General features: G+C 41.9%; 1 protein-coding gene across 5 annotated transcripts in view; it reads right to left on the reverse strand.

Moving 5' to 3' along the window:
• The window catches only part of adgrl1 (adhesion G protein-coupled receptor L1), a 180,182-nt gene that overhangs the window by 48,465 nt on the left and 112,304 nt on the right, over positions 1–19,413 (reverse strand). For all 5 annotated transcript variants that reach the window (XM_012953139.2, XM_004918880.3, XM_004918881.3 and 2 more), the window contains exons 3-4: positions 15,442–15,655; positions 531–640 (exon numbers count right to left, since the gene is read on the reverse strand). In XM_012953139.2, the coding sequence (XP_012808593.1) occupies positions 531–640; positions 15,442–15,655 (324 nt within the window). The remainder of the gene's footprint in view (positions 1–530; positions 641–15,441; positions 15,656–19,413) is intronic.

Genomic DNA, 19,413 nt, shown 5'->3' on the forward strand with positions numbered 1-19,413 from the left:
CTTCATTATATTTTAAATTGTTCTGGGATTTGTAGTCCAACAACAGCTGAGTAAGGTTTGGGGGGGGGGGGGTGATATAGCTCTGCCTATTATAGTCTGTATTTAGCATTATTATCCTTTACTTGAGATAAGATTTCCTTTTGTTTCTCTCCGTGCCACATATTGCAGGTGTTGTGCGATAGTTAGTATGTGCTGATGCCTTGTGTGCTTTCCTTTTGGGTTTTCCCATCCCCTGACGTTGGTCTATGGAACCCTGAGTTTTGGCCAGCACTGTGTATTTGAGTGCAGGTGCTGCTCTATCTTTATGAGCCGAATATTGTCTTTGGGAAGGAAGTGTTGCTTGCACATTTTATTGTCATGTCTTGCTTCTGTTCAGATTATTGGCTTCTTCCGCTGTGTCACGTTACTGAAGATCTATGTGTTTGTAATACATTTGTGTATTTCTTGTGCATTACAATCTCGCCGTGTGTGTGGCCGCTTAACATTTATACACAATGTGCTTTGGCAGTTCTTGTATTCTGTATACTCACTGTATGGGACGCAGTCATACTGGACTTCCAAGTACTTGTAGGTTCCTGGACACGGATCAGGAAAGGAGTCTGATCCAGCAACAACAACACACTGTGTGCGATTGTTACACCTGTAACGACAAAAACAAATATACAGTGTTATCCCAACAAGGTCGAGAAAGGTACATTGTGACGATGCTGTTCTTAGTGCACTAAACCATTACAAGGATTAAAGACTGCAGGGTTGTCCTTAGGGTAAATGGGATGCTAGGTAACGTTTAATATGGGGTTCCCTTGTCCCTAATGTATAATATCTTCTCTTTCTACATTATATACGGAAGGATAATGGTTACTCTGGGGGCTTCTGTGGGTTCCCAAAGCAGTTGCACAAGCTGAACATCCTAATGACTGGTCCTAATAAGGTGGTTACACAGCAGCTGACTGCTTTCTAGTCTCAATGGCCGGGTATTCAGCAAATTGTTGACACGTTGACGGCACAATTGCACCAGTTCACTCCAGTCATCCATATCAAATCACTGTTGTTGCATAGCTGCTTTAATCAGGCTGCGGTTCATAGTTCAATAATGACTAGAGAGCTGCAAGTTGAATCCAGAATAGTTGCCACACACACACACAGGGAGAAATTGTCTGGTAGTTTGATGCATAATTGTCAATATTTCCTGCCCATATTTCTCTGTGTGCCAAGACAACACTTACTCACTCTAGCTGCCACAATGGTTACATACGGTGTGATAATGCCAGTCCCCTAATGGGCTATTATCCTTGGTTTCTAAGTCTAGTATTTCATTTTCAAGTTATATCTAAAATACAAAAGTGTTTTATACCCCTCTTCCTCTAGATTCTATAAACTGATATGCTGTGACTTATAACCAAAATAAAGAACTGCTCCACCAAAGAAGATCCAAGGTTTTTGGCACATCAAGCATTTTCAGAAATATGCCAGCAGAGAAGTGCCTTTCATAGCTAATGCTGCCTGCCATTGAGATGATAGGCAACCGCCAATCATCCGTAATGAAACGTGGATTTTGGCCCTAAAATGTATGTTTTTGTTTGGGCAAGGGCCCCATTAGCCAATAGAACACACACTCAAGGTAGCCCTGTCCTTACTGCCTCTGTTGTGACCTGCATCTGCTGGCGCCCCCTATCTCATATGTAGGATTGCCTACATGTACCCCCTTGCCCTACCCATCATGAATGCATTGCTGCCAAATGCAGGCAGCTCTGTATCCATGGGCCTAGCGTTGCTGTTTGTGCTCTGTTGTGAGCACAGAAATCTCCGGACAAGGTGTGACTTGGAAAGTGTTATTATTTTTCAGTTAGCACCCTGCCCTGCCCATAGTAAATGACCCCCGGTATTGAGTAGTATCAGTTTTATCGAAGAAAACAGTTTCCCAGCCAAAAGGGAGTAAGGAGAACATTTTCTTTTTCCTGCTGTACTGCTACAGTTGGCAATAGCTATGGGTGTTGCTGTGCATTTCTCTGGATGATTGATGCCGGGTGGGACACTGAGCTTTGAACCTGATGGACAAATGATTCTTTTTCAACCCAAATTAACTATGTTACTTGGTAATGAATGTGCATCCCCGCTGGGTTATGGAAGAACAAAGTGAGTGGTAATTTTACAGGTTAAAGTGTTTGCCAGAGTGATGTCAAATGTGACAAAAGCAGAAAAAATACTTATATTAGCTGTGAAAAATGGCAATTCAGCTTGTCTTTGTCCACTTAATGTCGCCTTTTGGGGGAGTATTGAGCGTGCAATCAGCATTAGAGAGGAGAGAGCGGAATCTGGTGTGCTTATGTGAGTCATTGAAGTCGTTCTGAAGCAGAATGGAGTAGAGGATAATCTGCATTCAGGAGATTTAATTTTCACACAGATGTACTTTGCACATTTATGTAAGGGCCAGTGTGCACCTATTCACTCCACACAAAGTATTCCAGCTCTAACAGTCCTCAAACGAAAGGGCTTAACCCCTGGAGTCACTTGGGCTAATGCCAAACTGTATCTAAAACCTAAGAAAATCATACCGCATGCTTACTTTATTCCAAGAGATTATGAAGGGGATGCTGATATTTATTTTTCTTGAGAGGAATAACATAGGAGGTCTTGCTGTTCTCTCTCTCTAAGCTGAAGCAGAACCATGGAGCCCTTGCTATTTAGTTTTCTCTTGAACTCTAGCCAAGGAACTACAGCATAAACAGCACAAGGATCTGCTGCAACACAAATACACAACATAGACCTCTTTGCCCTTTTGTTCTAAAACCTTTTCTGGGCTAAAATCCCCCACCAAATAGCTTACTGGACGCTGACCTGAGTAAGACACCATAAAAAAGTACTCTTCTCTCCAATTTCAGTGTGCAAAAGTAATGGTGGAAGAACGAAACAATGATATATTTAACGGACATTGTGGGGATGTCCTCCACTTGTGCCTGCTTGAACTTTCATGGGCTACTTTCTGAATGTGTGCCTAATGTCGGCATCTGGTAATTATAGGGTTCTCCTGGCCATTTAGGGTGCAGGCAAAGGAACTTGGAGATATCACTTGTTTTTTCCCATTCTGCCTAGGTTCCTAGGAATAGGCAAGTCTTACCCTAATTGGCTCCTAATTGGCTCCTAATTCCCTAAGACAATTTATATACAACTTTCTTGAAGAATTATTTCTTACTGTAGACTGACCCCTTGTATTTGGAGGCCATACGCTGCCCATTCTAGCTTTCTGCTGTTTTGGGACATGTTATAAAATAGGCGTGGAACCACACATTCACTCCTTTATGCGTTACACCTCTGATCAGAGAAAGAGAGATGTTTCCAAAGAAAATGCTAACTAGGGCACCTTATTGACTCCTACTTGAGTAAAAGACAGTACCATGACGTAGAAGAGTGCAAATGCATATGAGACCCGATGTAACCAGTTGCTGCCTCCCTACAGCATACGATAGCGTCAGTGGAATGGTATACTCTAAGGGTTAATGCTTTTAAGATCTCAGGTTCAGCACAGTTAGAAAGTTCTCAGATATGGACATCATCTGCTATTATCTCTTGCTGAGAGGTATATCTTGCACTAAGAAAACTCCTGCGACAGTATCAAATTAAAACACTTGATAGCTTTCTAAGTCAGCAATGCCAAAAATAAGGCCTGAACGTTATATCTGTCCCTTCCAAAGGACTGTGGGGTTTGGGCCATCACTCATAATGCTACATTTTACATGGACACTAATGCAAGATGACTTTGCTAGGTAGGTCTAGCCTCGACCATTGACAGCAACCAACGCTATGCTCTTTTTATGACTAAATTAATTAAACTGCCATCTAGTGTGTGCTCCAAAGATAAGTGGGGTTGCTTTGGAGCATGAGGTGAAATCACACATTACACACAGATTCCCTTTAGCTTGTCCTAAAGGTCACTTTACCAACCACATTGGCTCATCCTTCCCTTTACTCATAGCTAATGACCCTTTTACAGGGCCAGTGGTGATTTAGTGAGTCAATTAAGAAGCTCAACAAAAAGACACGTACTAATAATGTCAGTAATGAACCAGCAGGTGACCACAGCTATTAGGGTGGGAGAACAAAAGCAGCTCCAATCAAAGAGAAAAACAACCCCCCCCCACCTTCAGGAAGCAAGTTCTTCAGTGAGAATATACATCTAGGAGATGCACCACCATGAGCCGTGCTATCTGCTATTAGCCGGAAATCCTCAGCCTTGGGGTTCTTATGATCCACTTTAGCATGAATATGATGGAATAACCAAACTAGAGGGTGACTGAGGATAAGATATACTGGAAGCAGTCGTTCAATGTAAGAGGCAGAGAGAGAGGCAAGAGAACATTATGTGAATTTAAAGCAGGAGACTCAAAAGGCTGCACCTATGGTACTCTTACAAAGGGTGCTGCTCATTGCCTCAGTATGACTTGGGCTTTTAATTATTAATGAGTTCTTAAATTATTAACAAAGCCTACCCTCAGATGGAGACAATAGACTTTCTCTTATTTTCATCTCCCCGTGCTAATAAACCGGTAGGAGGAAGAGAAAGGTTAGGCGACTGGAAGAAATAAACAAATCGAACCAAGAATATATTGTAGCTAACTGTGCGTGGTAATACACTTACGTGGAGTGAACAAGTGCTCATTTCACAGGAGATATGTTATTTCCAAGAAAATTACATTAGAAGCAGTTGCAAAAATAAAGAAGCGTAAAGGGGTATAAAGAAATGTACACGGATAAAAATACAGAGGAACACCTCAGGCTTTAGGGTGCCACAGATTTCTTAAGTGGATAAAAATACAGAGGAACACCTCAAGCTTTAGGGTGCCACAGATTTCTTAAATGGGTAAAAATACAGAGGAACACCTCAAGCTTTAGGGTGCCACAGATTTCTTAAGTGGATAAAAATACAGAGGAACACCTCAAGCTTTAGGGTGCCACAGATTTCTTAAGTGGATAAAAATACAGAGGAACACCTCAAGCTTTAGGGTGCCACAGATTTCTTAAGTGGATAAAAATACAGAGGAACACCTCAAGCTTTAGGGTGCCACAGATTTCTTAAGTGGATAAAAATACAGAGGAACACCTCAAGCTTTAGGGTGCCACAGATTTCTTAAGTGGATAAAAATACAGAGGAACACCTCAAGCTTTAGGGTGCCACAGATTTCTTAAGTGGATAAAAATACAGAGGAACACCTCAGGCTTTAGGGTGCCACAGATTTCTTACATGGATAAAAATACAGAGGAACACCTCAAGCTTTAGGGTGCCACAGATTTCTTAAATGGATAAAAATACAGAGGAACACCTCAGGCTTTAGGGTGCCACAGATTTCTTACATGGATAAAAATACAGAGGAACACCTCAAGCTTTAGGGTGCCACAGATTTCTTAAATGGATAAAAATACAGAGGAACACCTCAAGCTTTAGGGTGCCACAGATTTCTTAAGTGGATAAAAATACAGAGAAACACCTCAAGCTTTAGGGTACAACAGATTTCTTAAGTGGATAAAAATACAGAGGAACACCTCAAGCTTTAGGGTGCCACAGATTTCTTAAATGGATAAAAATACAGAGGAACACCTCAGGCTTTAGGGTGCCACAGATTTCTTAAGTGGATAAAAATACAGAGGAACACCTCAAGCTTTAGGGTGCCACAGATTTCTTAAGGCTTTGTTTAGAAATCTTAGTGGAAAGTACCCAAGAACGGTGGACCTAATGGACTTATTGATGGGTTATAGTAATGGGTTGCTTTGATGTATTAGTTACTAACTTGAGATGGAATCTCACATTTTACAATTCAAAAATTGGACCATAGTTGGAGAAGGTGGCTCCTGGGCAATGAAGACAGTCTGGGGTCTTCTAACTAAGAAAAACTACTTAAAGTGGGGATGTAATATCAGCATCCCTCTTGGTCGACTGAGATCATACTTTTAGAGAAATAGAGAGACAGGGAGGGGTCACAGACTCATTGGATCATGTTAAGGTTCATGTACTATGTAAGCAAGGTGGAATCCATTTATAAATACCCAGGGGACCTAGTTCAGAAATAGGTCACCATTTTTCCATTTTTTTTTAATGCACAAAGATTCAGTTTCTACTGCCATAGTGATTCAGGGCTCCCGGGAATCACAGACCTGGGCGTTTAACATCTATTGATGGATGCCTTGAAGAAAGGATTCATAAATGATTACTGTGGAAGAGTTTAGAAAAACATTATGGAGGACAAGAATATGGGTCAAGAGCCAGACTGGCTTTATGACCTTCATATTTAATGCCAGAAAGAGGCTGGTTGTTCAAAGACATTTAGAACTATAACATTTATGGAAAGCATTAATATCAGGCTGCACATCAATACTTTCATTTATCATGGCTGAACCCTCAAAAAATTCTTAAAAAGGGTAAAAAAAAAACCTTTTGGACATGGAAAGTTCTAGGCAACATGCACAGGTTGGAGACAACCAGCCATATACACACTATGAATATATCCTGCCCTGCATATGAGACTGAGCAGCTATCACACAAAACTCGGTGGTTATAGTACAGACTATAAACTGAACACAGATGTGTAACATTTGTTATCTTAAGAAGTCATAATATTACATGGATTATGACCGAATCCTGTTTTGATGTTAAAACTCCTTTGACCAGGATAAAGTTCTTAAAGCCCTATTATGGTGACTGCAAAGAATTTCTGAGATAAGCATAAAGCTAATGGCCCACTCGTCACCTTCTCTTTAGCGATGATAAATGGATATTGCCTAATTTAGATGTATTGCTCTTAATCGTACAACGTACAAGACTCTTGCGTTATCCAAGAGTTCCGCACAGAGCTACATGGCAGACAGACCCCAACCTTGCCATATGGTTATAGAGCAACCAATCATGTTGAGCTTGCTGGGACATCTGTACCAACATTGGACGGTTCTTACCATTATCCTAACCCAATCTCCTTGCTTACCACTACCAATCTGGCCTCCAAAATATACTGGTGCTTGGAAGTTACCCAAAAGGGTTTATTGCAATATAAGCCAAAGGCTATTCTAACATACAAATAACATGTTTAATTAATGTGTATTGGAAAGAGCTTTAGAATTCCATTTGCATTAAATAATTCATATATTTTGTTTAATTCTCAGTATATGCTTTTAAAAACCAAACGACCAATGTAAAAAAGGGAGTTGAAAGTTAGTTTAGGGCAGAAATAAGCAGCTAGTAGAGTTCCATAACTAAAAACCCCTAGTTTGCCCCATCAACTTTAGCAGAAGGTTGGCTCTCCGTGGTTTAGGGGACAACAGATAATGAGAATGCCATAGCACACACAACTGTTGTGCAGACTGAGGAAGATGTTCATAGGAAATTGCTGGATAGATTGCTAACAGCTTCTAAAAGACCCTAGCATTTTTCCATTTATTATGTCCTTTCTTTCTATTATTGTATATATACTCGGGAGAGCTATTTAATGTGTACCCCACTAAATGTATTTGTGCTGGAGAAGAATCTAGAAATATTCATGGCAACAACACATACCATGACAATGTTCAGTGCTAGGACACAAATGCAAAATACCCTCTAAAATAGACTTGCCCTTTATAAAGCCTTCCTTTGGTTCTACAAGAGAAAACTATAGACCTGAGATGACTACAGTGATAGGCAGTCAAACAAATAAAGCCAGTGGGCAATACTAACTATGGGGGCGACTAAATACATATTTATATTCAGGATCAGTATGAAACAGTCAAGCCAAAAGAAACTGAAATAATTAAGCCATAGCTTGGAAATGACAACTGAAATACAAAGGGTATTGTGCATATAAAATGCATCTATATGGCCAACTGTTTGAGGGACCCATAATGAGCCTTAACAGTCAAAGAAAGAAAGTGGAGGCACACAAAGCAAGTGAGACCAATACAAAACCTCCCCACCGTCTCCAGCTGATTGTAGGACGCAGGAAGTTCAATATCAGCTGGAACATTGCAGGCTGGAAATCCCTTGTTTGAATGCTAATAATATCTATTGATGCTCACACAATACAATGCAGACTGACATTTTGCCAAGGACTATTCAGGTCACGGGGCTCTCCTCTGTCGATCACGTTGCCCTGCCCTAAAATGACTTGTGCTTAGGTTCCTTTGTATGGTGTGAAGGGTTTATGTTGCTTGGCCTGTATCTCAACCCGTATGAAGTGCGTTATGGTGTGATACCGGCCGGTGCCATGTTGGTTCAGTGACTCCCATGCAGTAATATACAGAGTTATGTACGTAGTGGTGCTAATACTGTTTTTGCTCTGAAATGTGTTCATGAACTAGCATGCACCGGAGCAGCACCAGAATATAAATGCCAATGTGTTGGTACCGTGGCATTTGGATCCAGGGTCAGACTGGGCCACCACGACACCGGGAAAATACCTGGTGGGCCCCTATTGGCCCAGACCTGACCCTATTGCTGCTTCCTCTGGCCTCCAATGTCCTCCCCTGAAGCATTTCACATACGCATTCAGGGGAGGACGTCGGACAGGGGCCCACTGCGGGGGGGGGGTTTAGGGGTGGGCGGTGGGGGTCCCTGCGGGGGACACGACCGGAGGAGGCACCTTTGGGGGGTGCGGTGCCCCTGTGGCGGTAGCCCCGGTGGGCCATGAACCCCCGAGTCCGACCCTGTTTGGATCCCTCCTTCTCATGCAATAGTCATGTCTCATTGCACCCTGGCCTACAATCATTGCCTGAGAATTAGCTGATACACACTTCTGCGTGACATTGACTTGTGGCCCTGAGAATTTTTTTTATATCTTTTTTTAACTTATTAGACCATAATGTATAAACGTCAAATCAACATCAAGATCAAGATAGTATCTTATTTCAACGTAACACTCTATATATGCTGCAACATGGGGTATGTTAGTATACGGTGTTACAAGAAAAATAAAGAGCAACCAATATAGCCACTTTGGTGGGGATTTATTAACATTTGGATTTTTCGTGGTTTTACATTTTTTTTAAAACCACGACTAAACTTATTTAGATGAATGGCAGTTATTGTAGACCGTGACTTTTTCATACTGTCGCACAAAAGCCAGAGTAAATAAAACCATGACGCAAAAAAGATCTTTGACCAATTGTAAAAGGGACATCTGCCCTGGGGGGGGTGGGGGGGCTTTTATCACTTCCTTAATAGCTGTTTCTGGGGATATTGTAGATATTTTGTTCCTAGGGTTGCCACCTTCCTCAGCTCCTTACTCGGGGCAGGGGGCGGGTGGTAAAATCACAGGGGGTGGGAAGTGAGCGGGTGGTGAAATCATGGGGCAGACCAATGACATCCCGGACAGGTCAAAACTGGCAGGTGGCAACCCTATGTGTTCCATTTAAGAATTTTTTAATACATAGGCACCCTAAAGAAGCCAACCTTTAAAGCTGCCACCTTAGGTGTGGCCATGGGTGCCTATAGGGTTGCCACCTGACCGGCCTAGCTGGTAAAACACCTGCCAAAGCTGTAGTTGCCAATACATTTGTAATAACCTTAAGCTCAGCCCCTGGCCCAACCCCAATTTGCCCACAATGCACCACAAACTTGCCCTTACACTGCCTTTCCCTGATCCTCCTTAAGATATCTGTGACATCATGGCTCTGCCCCTTTCATCATCACCCCGCCCCTTTGACACCACAGACCACTTCTTTTTCACTGCCCCCTGCTGGATGGTAAGTTATTTTTTTTAAAAAGTGGCAACCCTAGCGCCTATATAGAAAATACAGGGCTGATTCCATTCATAAGCAACTTGCCCTATATAATAGTATGAGATACTAATCCGGGGAGTACTAATTTTGCAATTTGAAATTTTAATGATACACTTTAGCGCTTATTTATGAGCACAAAAGCAAATACCAGAAATATGTGCTGCACACACATGTGCCATAAATGATGCCCTACATTTGCTTGTTATTTATATTCCATTTAAAAAGAATAAAAATATTTTCCTACACCCCCCCCTAAAAATTCACATTTCTTACAAAATGGCTTTGCAGTGTGCGCCAGATCTGTCACTCAGATTGTATTTAACTCATTCACTTGCTGCTGTTTCAAGCTTTTATGACTATTTACTGATTGGCTTCCCGGGGGGATTTGCTAGTCTGTCGGCAGCACAAATATAACGTATCCGCCACGGCTTATACTGCCACGTTTCTCTGTATTCAGAGGGAACAAAGACATTTCAGCAGATATTTTATTCATTCCTGTCCTTCTTCTTGTACAGTTCAATAGCTCATTACGGGGAAACTAAAGCCCACACTCCAACGGCAGCATTATGTGTTATGTAAAGGCAGTAATTGAAAATATATATTTTTTTCTCTGCGGTAAGTAATGTAATTATGGCAGTCTGAGAATCTAGAATGTTGGAGCATAGTTCCATTACAGGCTCAGTAACACAGTGGGCTGCCTGTCTGTTAACATGGAGTCAACCTCGCTCATCTAATCTTGAACGTACAACCTACCTTTATTTCTGTCTAGGCATCATACAGCCGGGTAGAGTGTGGTATCAGGGTGGGTGAGATACATGATCTTCATACAAACATGATTCCAAGCAGTATTTATTGTAATAGTCTTTCTTTAACACTAACCAACAGCAGCAAATTGGGATATGGAAGGTTAAAACGGAGGAATAATTTATTCCATGCATGACCAATGGGATTTCTCCAGGTTATCAGAGGTTATCCAGCATATGTTTGACAATTAGCAATCAATTTGCCAACAGAACCCTCTTGGATACCTTCCACCATTCACCCTATTGAGCAGCAGTTGGGACAAGTGGTGGAGATACAGTATATGGAGACAATTCTCCAGTAATGAAATTCATAGCTTTTGCACTGAGATGCAGACACTTTAGGGGAGGTGATTATTGTATTCTTATGGACCTAAAACCAAGGGGTACAAACGGAACCCTAAAATGTCTTGTTCCGTCTATTTAATGAGCAGCAGTTGGGACAAATGGTGGAGATATATGGAGACAATTCTCCAGTAATGAAATTCATAGCTTTTGCACTGAGATGCAGACACTTTAGGGGAGGTGATTATTGTATTCTTATGGACCTAAAACCAAGGGGTACAAACGGAACCCTAAAATGTCTTGTTCCGTCTATTTAATGAGCAGCAGTTGGGACAAACGGTGGAGATATATGGAGATGTTTCTCCAGTAATGAAATCCTTTGAAACCCAAAGCTTTTGTACTGAGATACAGATGCTTTAGGGGAGGTGATTATTGTATTCTTATGGACCTGGAACCAAGGGGTACAAACGGAACCCTAAAATGTCTTGTTCTGTCTATTTAATGAGCAGCAGTTGGGACAAATGGTGGAGATATATGGAGACATTTCTCCAGTAATGAAATCCATTGAACACCCAATGCTGTTGTACTGAGATAAAGAAGCTTTAGGGGAGGTGATTATTGTATTCTTATGGACCTAAAACCAAGGGGTACAAACGGAACCCTACAATGTCTTGTTCCGTCTTTTTAATGAGCAGCAGTTGGGACAAACGGTGGAGATATATGGAGATGTTTCTCCAGTAATGAAATCCTTTGAAACCCAAAGCTTTTGTACTGAGATACAGAAGCTTTAGGGGAGGTGATTATTGTATTCTTATGGACCTAAAACCAAGGGGTACAAACAGAACCCTAAAATGTCTAGTTCCATCTATTTAATGAGCAGTAGCTGGGACAAATGGTGACAATATATATAATGAGCAGTAGCTGGGACAAATGGTGACGATATATTGAGACATTTCTCCAGTAATGAAATCTATAGAACACCCAAAGCTGTTGCACTGAGATACAGACACTTTAGGGGAGGTGATTATTGTATTCTTATGGACCTAAAACCAAGGGGTACAAACAGAACCCTAAAATATCTTGTTCCGTTTATTTAATGAGCAGCAGTTGGGACAAATGGTGGAGATATATGAAGACGTTTCTCCAGTAATGAAATCCATTGAACACCCAAAGCTGTTGCACTGAGATACAGACGCTTTAGGGTAAGTGATTATTGTATTCTTATGGCCCTAAAACCAAGGGGTCTGTTTGTGGTCATCCAAATTTCTCTTTATATGGGATTTACCACCTGCTTTGGCTGCACCCACATAACCCAAGGAACAGTGCCTAATTGAAGAGAAAGTAAGCACTACATGTATGTGCCTGTACATTACCCGGTGTGTTGGCATGTTACAGTGCGAGTAGTGTCTGTGGATATGTGTTGGTGTGTGTATACGTGCCAGCGAGTGTAACCATCTGAATGTCAGGCAGGGTGACAGGGGAATAAGGCGGTTGCATCAGCTGAGATCAGGTGTCATTAAATAGCAGCGTCTGGAGAATAGTGCAGTCCCAGGGAACAAAGCGCCATTAACCATTTCTTTCCAAGTCTACGGATTCTGGCTAAGCCAACCCTTCCCATGCCAGTCTGCACGTGCCTTTTCTTAGGTGGAACCTATGGAATATTTAATACTGCATTCAGAACACAACTACTCAGGCAGCCCATAGAGGTTGTTCTAGGGCACAGCACAGAGGGAATCTGGCTTTGGCCCCAAGATTCATAGAGACCTGATTAACTAGAATATTTTTCCATAAGTTACGGGTCTTATTTTTTTCCATGCCAAGCACTGGAATTGTCCGCTCAATTGTATCTCTGTCGCAGTATTCGGACATTGCATTGCCATTCACTTGCCTGCCAAGGACTTGGCGATATTACAGAATGGAGCTTTCCCTCCTCGGTTTGTTGGATTAGTAATAGCCAACCTGTACCGCACTAGAACTGCTATAAAACAAGAAGCTGTTTTGTTTTACGGAACCATCTGAAAATCAGCTTTTCCCACATAAAGAAAACACGAATTCCACTTAACTTATAGGACTTGAGATCAGTGATAGTCACTACCTCCATTGGTCAGTAATCAAGTCATTTCCACATAACTATCTACAATACTCAGATTTATCTCTCCTCTGCTAATCCCAACCCAAATCTCGTAACTCAGGCTTAATCTTGTCAGCCAATCCCACTTGGATGTCCCAAGGCTACCTTAAATTAAATTTGTCCAAGACAGAAACGGTCCTCTATCCCCTCCCCTCCAACAAGCATAACATCCCAGAAATCTTTATTACAGTTAACCTCCATTATTCCCTTCACACCCCAGACCCGGTGCCTTGTGGTTATCATAGATTGTGCTTTCTCCTTCACTCCTCGTAGCCAATCAATAACTAAATCATGTCACTTTCACCTAAGGAATATTTATAAAATACGAGTGTTCATCACATGGGATGCCACCAAAATCATCATCATGTCACGTATTGACTACTGTAACTCTCTATTGATTGTCCTTCTCCTCCAACAGCTGTCACCATTTCAGTCCATAATGACTGCCGCTTCAGTTCTCATGCACCTCATACAGCCTCTTCCCCTGCCATGCCGCTACCATTCAGAATAAAGCTCAAACTACTGCTGTCCAAGGCAGTTCACATCCCTGCCCTATCCTATGTCTGTGATCTTATCTCCATGTATTTACTAACCTGCTCATTATACTGAATCCCTTCCCTGGAAATCCCTTTTGCATCAGGCATTTTCTTAACAATCTCTAAAAACAGATTGCTTTGGTAAGGCTTGCCCTTATGTATCTTAGCTCTTAACTACTTCATGATATACTATAAGCTGTCTCCTAAACTACATGTACTACCACATATACCCATCCTCATACCTTGCATCTCAAACGCCCTCTTTTTCAGATTGTAAGCTCTTGGAATATGTTGGTGCTTTATGAATATTTGATAAAACTTTCAACAACAGAAATCTTCAAAGTTATTCATGCCAAGACAGACATGCAGGGCTCACCTAGACCACATTAAAGGACTCCACACTACCCCTACACTTACCACCCAGGTTCCTACAGTAGTTTGGTCAGTATGACCAAGGCTTAAGCCTCAATTACATTTCATGGCACAGATGCCTCCCTAACTTTCAATCACACACCTTGAACATGGTCCCTTAACAAACCTTAGTATCTTCCCCACCTGTAAATGCCTATATTTGCCAAGTTGAGACTGTATTTATGTATTTATGTAATATTGGAAAGGAAGCAGTGTTAAGCTGGCCATACATTCTAAGATGTTTCTCTCCCTTATGACCAATTTCAATGCAATTCAACAAATCCGTCAAAGTATCATAAGGTTAGTGGGCACCAAATGAGCATACAGATGTACGATTATTTGGTGCCCACTAACCTTACAATAATTCTAGAAAAATGTTCATCTTTAACAATGACATCTGCCCACTGTCCAACTGTTTGCATGACCAAGCAGGTAGTTTTTCTAGCATGAAATAGATGATATTGCTTCATTGATGAGCATGTCAACATAAGCTTGGTCCTGCAATAACGAAATGTAAAAATCTTAACGTGTATGGCTAGCTATAGAGGGAGTCACACCAATAATTGCCCCCAACCCAGCTCCCCCCCAAGAAAACTTTAAAATGACAGCTGCTCCCTCAGAAAAGGTATGTGTCCAGCACCCCCCCCCCCACCTGAGTTTCATGCCTTCTTCTAGTTCCAACCCTGCTTACATCATTTTCCCAACTTATTGGGCTTTTGTCCAACATTAAGGCTACCATATTTAGTATTAATTTGCTCTACAGTCAATCATCGTTCTTTTTGGTGGAATGAAGACTATGCAGCCATGGCTCAAGGGATGTCATAGTTTAACCTAAGTAGGTAATATAGCTAGATGGGCTAGGCGACAACAACCCAGCAACAGCTGGGCTAGAGCCCACTGCAAAAACAGTTACAATCTGCCATTTCTTTTAGACTTTGTACCCCACCATGAACTTGAAATAATTCCAGCAGGTTTCTGTCCTCCAGAACTGAAGGGGGGCACTAGGACCTCAGACACATGCCTCTGCTGCCTTCTCTAACCCCAGCCCTGTTGTTATTGCCAGCAGTACCAGAGCAGGTTAGCGAGTACTTCTGGGGGGCGAGTAAGTAGCATGATTTGGTGGTGAATGGGTTGTCTACTGGGGGAGGGTTGCAGGGATATTTTTAGCGAGTGGTACAGGATAGGCTAGCGGGCCCCCTTGCCTTGGGTACCTGTACCTTCTGGTCCCCACCTTTGACACAAGATAACTCACACAATCCTAAATATTGTCTAATACAGACAGCATACCAGCTGAATGTATATTTATCTCATATAATGACATACTTGGTGCCCTTAATGGCTTCTATTTCTTTCTGCTACTTATGTATACATTAAGATTGCAAAATTACTTATATATAAAGGGCAGTGTTGAAATTATTACACCTTTTTTCGCCACAGCCCTGTACAATGTATGGGATAATCAGGGAGGATGCTTAGACAATGGCAATCTATATTAAATTGAGTTCCACACACAAATTCACAAACACACAAAGAGACGCACCTTTGTGACATGATTTTGAAGGCATCAGGCAGGTAGCATTGAACATTCTCCATTTGGAATGGGTCCGCATCACAGATCTTGTCATCCGTCCGCCCATAATTAGCATTCTCCACCATTATAACGTCACTTCCTGGGCACCGCAGCTCAATGGGATACCCTTCACATGCCAGCTCCCGGCGCATTAGGCCAAATGGTAGGGCCGCTCGGCTAAGGCCTGTTAGAAGAGCAAAGTAAAATATCCTTAGTTAAGGAACATATCTTCAGCACACCTTCTCATTATATTGTCAAAAGTACATTGTTACCCAAACTCTGTCATCAAAACACCTCACATCACAATGGATTAGGCCAGTGCTGCCCAACTGGTTTTGTTTTTTATACAGTGTCCCAGTTATCCACTATACTACATGTACAGATTATAATGAAATCATCATCTAACGAGGTCATTGACAGTGTAGGAACCATAAACATTTTTTGAAGGGTCATAGTTGGACAGCCCAGGACTAGTCCTTCTACATCAATAGTTCCCAGATAACATTGGTTATAGTGAGATTTTTGGAGAATGCCTTTTGCTTTTATTTGTTCTTCTAGCTACTCATCAACTTACCCAACCTGAAGGTCATTTTGGATCAAATCCAAATTATTTGTTGCCATAGATATTCTTGGAACTATGGCTAAATGACTTGTATAGCAATGTTTTTATATGCCTGTAGCTGTGAGCTAGTGGGGGCCATAACCAAATCTTGGACCCCCAAAGGCAGTTAAACCAAACAAATCTGACTGCTCCATAAATGAGTCACCGCTGACCCTGTGCTCTTTTCATCAATATTATATGCTGAATTATAGTTACAGATTCCCATTCACAGCATATTCATATTTATAGCTCTATTTATGCATAAATAATAAACCAATCACAAGATGAGTTCTGTGTAATTTGCCATCTTGAGAAACACCTGGCATGCACTCATTTTTTGCACTTTGCACACTACGTTTTGCTGTTGCAAGACCTCTTAGCTCTGTTTTTGAGTACAGAGACCTCTCTATATTGTACTATCCCTGTGATGTATGTTCAAGAGTATACTCCCCCGCTCCTGCCCCCATACCCTAACTAACCATTTTCTTCTGTAGAGAGTTGGCTGTGTTTGCATGAGAATTCCTACCCCATTATGTATCCGTACAAGCCTTGCCTTATCCTGCTCATCAGATGCGCTCTCCCCTAGTTAATCAGTATGGCCGGGGCACAGATGGTGGTGATTGCCACATTTATCTATTCATTTTTTTATGCATTGCACAATTTCACGTCTGAGAACTTCTATGAATACTGTGCAACACGGCGTTGCAGAAAAAGAAAACGAGGGGTGCAGCCAACTGTAAAGGTAACGCCCTACAGGGCAAATATAAAAGGGTAAACAAGCAGTGGGGAAAAAAGAGAGGTCCCAGCTGTAAGGATTGCATGCATCCTGGGAAATTACTGGCATTCGTTTCATTAACATGGGCCATTTTTTTTAAGCTTGTATGTATGTATAACTTTATTTATAAAGCGCCACAAGGGTACGCAGCGCTGTACAATCTTGCAATATACAGAATTACACACAGGGAGGACTAAATACAATAAATAAGTATAAATACACATGGAGTAAGTGCCATGTTGTATGAGACACAGTAGGAAAGAGGTCCCTGCCCCATAGAGCTTACAATCTAAGTTGTACATCAACCCACCTCTGATTCCATAGTGGGCTTATTAATGGCTGCCACCAACTGTGCCATGATGTTTAGACCGAATAAGTCAAAACAATGGATAAGAAAATTCTATTTTCCATAGACACTTTAAATGCAGATTTCTATGTTTCATGTTAGGCACAAATGAGAAGTGAGGTGGATCAGGCTTTAGTAAGACTCCCTTAGATCAGCGCTGTACAACTTTTTACAAATAGTGGGCCAATTATATCCCATACAGCATGTTGGAGTGCTGGATTCAGTTGAAACAGCAGTCCTCAAACTACGGCCCGCGGGCCGAATCCGGCCCCCCCCAGGGGAATTTACCTGGCCCCCCCGCTGTGTCCTCACCCCTGGCAGCGGAGAGAGGACTCAGCAGGGAGCGGGACAGGGGAGCTGAAAGGGAGGATGGACGGCAGACCGGGGGGACTGGAACAGGTAGGATTTAGAGGGAACGAACAGAGCACCGGGAGGGAATGCGACCAGTTTGGGCCACAGTTTGCCGCCGACGGGGGGCAGGTGTGGTGGTGGTGATGGCGGTCCAGCCCCCCAACAGTCTGAGGGGCCCTTGATACGGCCCCTTGGTTCAGAAGTTTGAGGACCCCTGAGTTAAAATGATGATGTCATATAGTGAAGTCTATTGAGCCTCTGAGCAAACATGGGGCCAAAAAAGGGCTACATTCAGCCCACGGGCCTCCAGTTGGACAGCCCTGCCTTAGGGTTTAGCAGGGCATTTTACTATCTTGAGTGGACTGGATATTAGTTAAACAAGGATATTTCCAAGTCTGAGATGGCTGAAATAACATATGCTCACTGAGGGAAAGTATAGTTTCTCACCTTGAAATTAACAGACAGAGGCAGAGCAAAATTAACATCTTCATTTTTTCTCCAAAATTTGAAAAAACTCGAAAATCATGAATGTGTGCATTTTTAATGAAGCTTCAAAACCTCAGTTGCTGAAAAAGCATCGAAACATCCTTGAACATAGTGAAATATCACATTCTGTCCTTCACTTTCCAAGAATGAACATGAACTTGCAATGAGCTTAAATAAATGTCAAATATTTCAACTTCCAGAAACGTAAATTCTCGACAGAAATATTCGAACACTATCTGCAATTAACCTTGATTTTTGATGTCCTCTTTAATTGCTTAAATCCTTTATCTGTTTGTTAGGGTCCCACCAAGGAGGCCACACATGGGCAGATATAAGCTGCTGATTTGAGGCCTTCAGATCAATTCAGAAGCTCTTCTGCCTGTGTATGGGGACCCTCGACGGGCTCCACTGATAGATATCTGGCTAAAAAGTCTCGATCCGGCAAGTCTGATTTTTTTCCCTGTCGGGGACAACATCAGCTCGTTGATTCTGTCCAACCGCGCCTATGCCCATTGTTGTCATTTAATCGTTTGGCCCTAGGGTTGGCAAACCCTAATAATTTAAAAAAAAGTAAAATAAAAACTATTGCCCATAATAATACAACTAAGCTGAGAAGCGTCCGTAGCTTAAATTTCTACAGAGATCAAAAGGGGACGCTTCTGCTCAAATTTATGATATCAGCAGTGTCAATCTGCTAATACCAAAACTAAAAGAATAGAAGATACAAGGCTTATCATTTTAGGTTTTGTTTCATGCTAGTGACTTTCTTGAACAGATGAAAGAAACTGAAATGGCTTTTCACACTAGAGGCCCAAGGTGCACCAATCAGATGGAGCAACCATGTCAATCTCTTTGCAACCTTCTCAGTCGAGTAGACTGTCTCACCCCAACTCCAGCCTGTGCTGTCCCAAGGAAGTCACAGTGAGATCTTAGTGGATTTATCTAATACAGGAAATGTTAGAGGTTTCCTTGCTTAAAATAGTATGGATTAGAAGCAGTAATATTGGTTTGAAAAGCCACTCTTGCGTTTAGCTAGAGCAATCAATCGCCCAGACTAAAATGCCGGCGTGAATGAAGTCTTAGTTGGATCAATTGATTTCTCCGACTAAACGAAAGCCGGGGCCAGGGCTCGAGCTTGATGGACGCAGTTTTATTTTTAGTCTCAATAATTGTGTTACTATGTTACTTTTCCACGTAACTTTACCGCTTGCTGTCTGCATAGATGTAAAGGGAAAGTAGCGCCTTGCTTAATGTTTATTAGAGCTGAAAAAGGGTTGGTCACTTAAATGTATGTGCTGTGGCACTTGACTGGGGCACCCCAACCCACTACTGCTTAAACCCCACTCCCTCTTCTTATGTTACCCCAAGGGATTTTCTGATCTG

The sequence above is a fragment of the Xenopus tropicalis genome, chromosome 3, assembly GCF_000004195.4.
Source record: "Xenopus tropicalis strain Nigerian chromosome 3, UCB_Xtro_10.0, whole genome shotgun sequence".
NCBI classification, from domain to species: domain Eukaryota; kingdom Metazoa; phylum Chordata; class Amphibia; order Anura; family Pipidae; genus Xenopus; species Xenopus tropicalis.